General features: G+C 53.8%; 1 protein-coding gene across 1 annotated transcript; it reads left to right on the top strand.

The window, feature by feature from the left end:
* Positions 1–246: 246 nt before the first annotated feature.
* LOC136459559 (patellin-3-like) lies at positions 247–3,798 on the top strand. The gene is made up of 4 exons (XM_066459401.1): positions 247–1,670; positions 2,146–2,270; positions 2,364–2,505; positions 2,598–3,798. The coding sequence occupies exons 1-4, from the start codon at positions 459–461 to the stop codon at positions 2,850–2,852; spliced, it is 1,734 nt and encodes a 577-aa protein (XP_066315498.1). The 5' UTR covers positions 247–458; the 3' UTR covers positions 2,853–3,798.
* Positions 3,799–7,800: the final 4,002 nt, after the last annotated feature.

Raw genomic sequence — 7,800 nt, 5'->3', positions numbered from 1 at the left:
ATAAAAAATCTTTCTACGAATTTCTTGTAGTCTTTTTGTTGAAATTTATAGCGGCAAATGACCCTAGAAGCATTGTAAGAAAAGGTTTCGTAACCAGAACCAGAAATAAAAAAAAAAGTGTACATCTTGCAAGTTCTATCATTTCAATTTTTGTTGTGACCATGAGTTTCCGCATCGAATTGTACCCCGGCAGCATTTCCGCCTTCCTCCGCCCCCCTGCCCGCTTCAGCTGCTCTGGTTTTGGTTCTCTTCCAGCCAGCCAGCCACCGCAAAGCGCGCAGCAAAGCTGGCCTCACTCTGACAGCTCAGCTCCTCCCAAGCTCCCTATATCTCTCCTCCCATCCCCCAAACCCTAATCCCCGGCATAACACAACAATCTCTCTCTCCCCCTCACTCTCTCTCTCTCTCTCTCTCTCTCTCTCTCTCTGCAGCGCGCAGCTTTCAAAGCGTTGGGAGAGATGGCAGAGGAAACGCAGCCAGAGGCCGCCGCCGCCGCCGCCGCGCCCGCCGCGGCCGAGGTGGTCGTGACCGAAGCGGCGCCGGCGGAGGCGGAGGTGCCTGCGGCGGCGGAAGCCGAAGCCGAGGCCGAGGCGGAGAAGAAAGCTGATGAGGCGGCGGTCACCGCCGATGACGCGGGGGAGGGGAACGGCTCGTTCAAGGAGGAGAGCAACCTGGTGGAGGACCTGCCCGACCCGGAGAAGAAGGCGCTCGACGAGTTCAAGCAGCTGATCGCTGCCGCCCTCGCCGCCGGTGAGTTCAACCTGCCTCCCCCGCCGCCGCCGCCGAAGGCCAAGGAGGAACCCAAGGCCGAGGAGACGAAGACGGAGGAAGCCAAGACCGAGGAGCCGGCCAAAGAAGAGCCCAAGGCCGAGGCCTCAGCTGCGGCGGAGGAGCCCAAGGCCGAGGTGGCTGCGGATGCCCCGGTTGAGGAGGTCAAGACGGAGGTGCCGCCGGCCGAGGAGACCAAGGCTGAGACAGTGGCTGAGGAAGCAAAGCCTTCCGAGCCCGAGCCGCAGGAGAAGACCGTCGTGGTCGCTGAGGAGGAGACCGCCACCAAGGCGGTGGAAGCAATCGAGGAAACCGTGTCCGCCCCCGCCGCCACCTCGGAGGAGGCAGCGGCGCTGGAGGCGGTGGCCGAGACTGAGGCGGCCGCGCCCGAGCCTGTGCTGATCTGGGGCGTGCCGCTGGTGGGCGACGACGAGCGCACGGACACGGTTCTGCTCAAGTTCCTACGAGCGCGGGAGTTCAAGGTGAAGGAGGCCATGGCGATGCTCAAGTCCGCGGTGCTGTGGCGCAAGCGCTTCGGCATCACCTCGCTCCTCGACACCGACCTCGGCCTGCCGGAGCTGGAGAACGTGGTGTTCTATCGCGGCGCCGGCCGCGAGGGCCACCCCGTGTGCTACAACGTCTACGGCGAGTTCCAGGACAAGGATCTATACGAGAAGGCCTTCGGCGACGATGAGAAGAGGGAGCGCTTCCTCAAGTGGCGCATCCAGCTGCTGGAGCGCGGCATCCTGTCGAAGCTGGATTTCTCGCCCAGCGGCATCTGCTCCGTGGTTCAGGTTACCGACCTCAAGAACTCGCCGCCCATGCTCGGCAAGCACCGCACCGTCACCCGCCAGGCTGTCACGCTGCTCCAGGACAACTACCCCGAGTTCATTGCCAAGAAGGTAGCGGTTCGGTTCTCATCGTCAGTTGAATTGTTGATTTGGAATTTTATAGCTGCATGATTATGATTCAACATTGCCATAGTGATTCGAAAATTTTAGTTCGGTAGTCTGAAAGATTCCAATTTAGCGCGATTGTAGTTTAACGTTGGGAGTGAATGATTGGGCCAAAGCTTATTCATTGGGTGCAGTGCTAAAGGTTGGACCTTTATGGTGTCATGGACTTTTTTACTCTCATCCGGCTGGTTTGAGTTGACGGTTGTCTTTGGGTGTGTGCGCTTTGTGTTAATCATAGTGCAGGTTGGGATCTTTTCCCTTAGTTAATTTTTTCACATGATCAGGCTCGGGCAACTAGTGTGCTGTTGTTTTGTTTATTGTTACTGATCCGAAGAGCGAACAACTTGATGTTGATTACATCTTCAGAAGCATCTTCAGATGTGGAATGTAACTGTAAATTTGTTTGGTTCATCTTGTACAGGTGTTCATCAATGTGCCATGGTGGTATCTCGCTGCCAACACGATGATGAGCCCGTTCCTCACACAGCGCACCAAGAGCAAGTTCGTTTTTGCGAGCCCAGCCAAGTCAGCAGAGACTCTATTCAGGTTTGGCACAGAAAATTTTACGCTTGCTTTCCTTACTTAGATTTCAAGCATTATGTTCATAATGTCTTGTTGATCTTATCTATCAAACTTCAGATACATCGCACCGGAGCAAGTTCCTGTCCAATTTGGAGGCCTCTTCAAGGAGGACGATCCTGAGTTCACCACCTCCGACACTGTCACTGAGCTCACTATCAAACCATCGTCAAAAGAAACCATTGAGATCCCTGTTACCGAGGTGGTCCTTGCTAAACATCCTAATTCACTTCTCATGGACCTTGCTCTAGATTATTGTTACTAATTATTGTGTACAATGTGCAATCTTTGCAGAACTCCACAATTGTATGGGAACTCCGGGTGCTCGGTTGGGAGGTGAGCTATGGTGCTGAGTTCACCCCTGATGCTGAGGGTGGGTACACTGTCATTGTACAGAAAACAAGGAAGGTGCCCGCTAACGAGGAACCGATCATGAAGGGAAGCTTCAAGGTAGGCGAGCCTGGCAAACTTGTGCTAACTGTGAACAACCCTGCATCCAAGAAGAAGAAGCTCCTTTACCGATCAAAGGTCAAGAGCACCAGCGAGTGAGTGTGAGGTTGCTGCTAGCTGCCTGGGTCCTACAGTTAAACGATCTACCACAGTTCATCTCAGCATGATAGAATAGAGGAGAAACCTTTTGGTTTGGTTCGTCAATTTATTGGGTTTTGCTGGTTTTGGTGCACGTTCTACATTTTGTTTGGTTAAACCAAAGTGAGCTTGTTTTTGTGATAGTAGATGGGAGAAGTATAATGACATTGTGACAGGATGGTTGTTGATGAGGGCAGCGGAGGCGAAAATGTGGGAAGGAAAGGCTGGAGAATGTCTGCTCCTCTGTAGATGTGTGTGTACATTGCATCTCTTGGATTCTCGTTGATATGTTAAATTTAGGAGTACTTTCGCATCATTATTCAATCCATGTTACTCTGCATGTTCCTCTTTCTCTCGGTGTCCTTTCCCCTGTTAATGGAACGCTGTCTGCTGTCTGCTGTCCATGGATATCAGGATCTGCCTGCTCCCAAGTCCCACCATTTCCAGCAACAAGGGGACGTGGGATGTCCTCAGAACCAGTTGCAGAGAAGAGATAATAATGGCCGTGTCATGGGCTCACAGAAACTATACTTTGATCATGTTCTGATGACTGCACTTGGGATGAAACTGTCTGCCTGCCATACCCTGCTTACTGACAGCAGCACTTCACGTCTCATTAGGGAAAGCATTAGAAAGGAAGACATGTTTCAGTCTCCTTTGCATTAGGGAAAGCATTATTTTAGATTAGAAAGGAAAACATGTTTCAGTCTCCTTTGCATAGAGAGGATTACGCCACGGGTACCTGGGGGTGCCTTCAGAAAACAAGCAGCAAAATGACAAGGCTGCAGGAACAAGCAGAAAAAGGCGGAGCTTGTGCTGCTAATGATGGGCATAAACTAAGCGTGGATGGAACATCCAGAGGCGCCGCCGCTCCTTCCAAGGCTGTCATCGTGTTCCTCAAACGACAGCATGCAAAGGGGGAAAAAAAGTGCCAAAGTGACAAAAGGCGGGGCCGGAACAGCTGTTGCAAAATAAAAGAAGGCGAAAGAACATGGGTTCCTGTGCAGCAGTTGCAAGAGCAAGGCAAGCAGAACCGTAGAAGACTGAAGACCTAGCTCCCATAGTCCCATGTCTCATGCAATGCAAGCCCTTTGACTCCAACAAGCAACAGCAAAGGCCAGTACAATAGTGCTCATTTCCAGAGTGGCCATGTGCTTGGACCTTGGAGGCCCCTTTAAATGGCCAAATCGCGAGAGCTTTCGTTCTGTCTCAGATAAGCTGGGACGCTGATGGACCGGGGGCCCGCCGGTGGAGGCGGTGGGTCCAGGGCACCCGGTTTACCGGTGGCATTTGGACAGCTCGCATGTGCGTCGGCCGCATTTTTCTGGTGTTTTTACTGCGTCTTTGCGCAAAGGCAGGACCAGTTTACGTATCGCGGTAAAGAAGACGGGCTCATGATTAGCGGCGTGGACATGCGCCTCTATCATGTTTGACGTTTGCGCGATCCTTTATTTATTTATTACTGGCAAAGTGTGTTCATGCGTTACAATTACAACAGAACGTACACTTTGCTATATATGGTCATCTGAATAGCGCGTGTTTAGTTTCAGGAAGTTGGAATTTAGGGCTACTGTAGCACTTTCGTTTTTATTTTGTAATTAGTGTTCAATCATGGACTAATTAGGCTCAAAACGTTCGTCTCGTAATTTCCCACCAAACTGTGTAATTAGTTTTTTTTCGTTACATTTAATGCTCCATGCACGGACCGCAAATATTCGATGTGATAGGTACTATAACACTTTTTGGGAATTTGGAGTGGAACTAAACAAGGCGTAACTTATGACTCAGGTTTATCTACCAGTCACCTCATATGTTCTATATCAATACATCACACTATTTGTATTCATATTTGTATATGAGTTTTGCTCTGGTGTCCAACCCAAGGCTAGCCTTCCCCACTCTCTGTTCTCCTCTGTATCTCTCGATCTCCCATCATTTCTTGTCGAGAGGGCAGACGGAGGCAGCACCAGCCACCGAGGTGGTTCCTGCGCCACATCGCTGCTCTGGCGATGGTCTCGTAGTGCAGGCAGACGGCGTCGGCGGACCAGGCAGACAGTGGTGACGGCGGCGACTCCTTCGCCGCGCTGCATTCCGGCCGTGGCGTTGGTATCTAGTGGATGCGGTCGGCGGCGGAGGTGGACGGCTGCTGTCGCAGACGGCGGCGGACGGGTTCGAAAGGTGATGGCGGTGGCTCGGCAGGGCTATGCGCCGATGCGCGAAATCATATGATTCTTTGCTGCTATTTCATTGCTCAAATGGACAAGATTGATCTGGATCGAGGCACTCACTGAATATTGATCAATGTTTATGGTTCATCGATGATAGTCATTGCTAGTGCGTTACTCGAATTAACTAAAGTGTGTTGGATTGATCTCCACCGTGGTTAATTGGGCCATTGGATTCGCGCCTTGATCGGGGGCGCCCAACCGCTCTATGGTTGGTGGACCTTCGTCGCACAGCGTCATAAAAAGGGAGTGGGGGCCGTGGCACAAGGCATGAGGCTCACCAGAGCCACTAGACACCCCACCGACATCCTAACCCTAGCCGATCTAGAGAGGGGGCGCTGCTAGCGATGGAAAGCTCCGCCACCGGCCACCACCGCCACCGCGACCGCGCCTTCACCACTGGACTTCACCGCGCCACAGACAAGCAACCCCATGGCCAGCTCGTCTTCTATAAAGGCGGTCGATGGTTTGCACCTCCATACCCTCTCTCTCTCCCTCTACCTCTAAATTCTGTGCTAGTTCATGTTCTATGTGTTGGTGTTTCGGACCGGCAGGCCCTCAACCAACTAGTAAATTTGTACTGCGTGTGCCCAATCTCGGATGGTGATGCAAAGAGACACAAGGTTTATACTAGTTCGGGCAATGAGTGCCCTACGTCTAGTCTGAGAGTTCGATCTTGTATTCCTTGCACCGAAATGCTCATAGTAGGGGGTTACAAGTGGGGCGAGAGAGGGAGCTAGTCCCAGGTCTCTGCGTGGAGCGGCGTGGGTTGCTCGAGACGCTGATCTCAAGCAGCGTGGAAGCTCGTGTGTTCGTCCGTGTGTTTATGCATGAGTTTGCCGCGTGGGCGTTGGCCTAATCGTAAACGTCCGCGCCCCAGAAACGGCCCTGGTCCCTCCCTTTTATAGTTGAAGGGTGGGAGATGGGTGATACATGCGCTAGCTATTCGGTGTCATGCGAACGGAGGTGGCATGTCCGAGCCCTATAGCCTATTACTGTGGTGGCGTGGTCGACGGAGTGGTCCCATCCTTGAAGTACTAGGGCGATGCGCCGGTCACATCCGACCTTATACGTCATGGGAGCTCCAGTGTTAGCTTGAAGCAGGGCGTGGCGGTCGACGCGTCGGTCACCGTGTGTTGACTGCGTGAGAAGCCGAGACTCAGTTGGTGCCGAGGCCGAGCCATCGTAGGAGGCTCGGTGGGCGCAAATACCGAGGTTGCCAAGACCCTAAAGTATATTACCGAGGCTCGGGGGGTGCAGTTGGTCCCATGCGCTGATTTCGAGGCTATGGGGACCCAGACTTGACTCCCCATGCCGTGTTGTTCCTGGGGCAGGGGTTAGGTGGCGCAGTGTAGTGCGGGCGCTGATCGTGGGCACAACACCAGAGCACAGTGGCTGGTAACCCCTGCCCCGTCCTGTCCTAGATGGTATGGCGTTGATGCGACCTCCCGTCTCATCGGTCGCTCCGCAGTGTCGAGCCGTCGTCCGGCTGATATCGCGGGAGTGGTTGGCGCATTAATGGGATGTGACGCTCGGTCGGGGATACTGGTCAAGGTGGAAGCGATGGGATGTTGCCGAGCTGGCCTCAAGCGATATGGAGAATCGGCATCTCGTCTGAGGCTTTATGCGTGGGGCCTTGGGCGAGATGGAGAATTGGTTCCCCATCCGAGGCCTCCCATGCAAGGCTTCGAGCGAGGCGGAGATTTGGCAGGCCGTCGAGGCCTTCCGTGCGAGGCCTCGAGCGAGGCGGAGAGCCGGTGGGCTCGGACAAGGCCAGGGGTTAACCAACGGTTTGCCTTTTGGCTTTGTCTTAAACGGGGTCTAGGCAATATTTTTAGTATATGCTCAGGGTATCACGTTTTATGATACCCGATAGTAGCCCCCGAGCCTCAAGGAGAGCGTGAGCGCTCTTCTTGAGGTTTTGACGAGGCTTGACCTGCGGTAGCTCCTAACAGGATAGTGTTTCGTACTTCAAGGCCTTGGTGGGTGCGCGCGAGCGCACCCACCGGGTGTAGCCCCCGAGGCCCTAGGGGAGTGGAGTTATTCCTCCAGGGTCTTTTTTCCATGTTGAGTCGAGGGATTTTATCGTATTCGCTGAGCCCACGAGTGTGAGTTCGGGTCACGGGATCTCGGCAGGATCACAGGAAGAGCCCTCGAGGCTCTGCACGGAGCGAGAGGGCAATCAGGAGTTCCCTTGACTTTTTGTGTGACCCTCGCGCTTCCTTTTCGCTCAGAAGGAGGGGTGGAATATGCCAGGCTACCCTCGATGGGCGCGAGCGGTGACACTTCCAGTGAGCTGTTATCGGATAAGTCCGAGTGGAGGCCCATGCCCCGTTCGCTAGGGGTCGGCTAGCAGTCTAGAGACGCACTCCAAGAGTACTAGAGGGTTTCTCTAGTGGGTGTCGGGGCTATTCACTGGGCCCCGGTGGCTCGGTGCCTCCCTACGGTGGGATCCCATTCGGAGACCTCCCTGTCGGTCTCAGACATGACTTAGGGCATCCCAAGCGTTTCGCTTGCTTGGGTCTCGGCTCCGTATGGGCTCGCCCGTAGTCATCCCTAACTCTGTTGCCTTGGGGAGGCTGTTGAAACCCTCGGGGGCCCAGCCTTTGAACCCTTGGACCATAACGGGCTCGATGCCCTTTTGTCACGTTTTTCTGAATTTTCAAGTGCAGGCTTGGGCCGTT

This window comes from Miscanthus floridulus, chromosome 6, assembly GCF_019320115.1.
Source record: "Miscanthus floridulus cultivar M001 chromosome 6, ASM1932011v1, whole genome shotgun sequence".
NCBI classification, from domain to species: Eukaryota; Viridiplantae; Streptophyta; class Magnoliopsida; order Poales; family Poaceae; genus Miscanthus; species Miscanthus floridulus.
The sequence above is the reverse complement of the archived record's forward strand: the minus strand, read 5'-3'. Positions and strand labels throughout refer to the sequence as shown.

Bases quoted from the DNA above. Each gene is read 5' to 3' on its own strand.
- LOC136459559 (XM_066459401.1), top strand. From the start codon at position 459: ATGGCAGAGGAAACGCAGCCAGAGGCCGCCGCCGCCGCCGCCGCGCCC. The intron at 2,271-2,363 runs GTTTGGCACAGA...ATCAAACTTCAG, and splicing joins TCAGCAGAGACTCTATTCAG to ATACATCGCACCGGAGCAAG. The intron at 2,506-2,597 runs GTGGTCCTTGCT...CAATCTTTGCAG, and splicing joins TTGAGATCCCTGTTACCGAG to AACTCCACAATTGTATGGGA.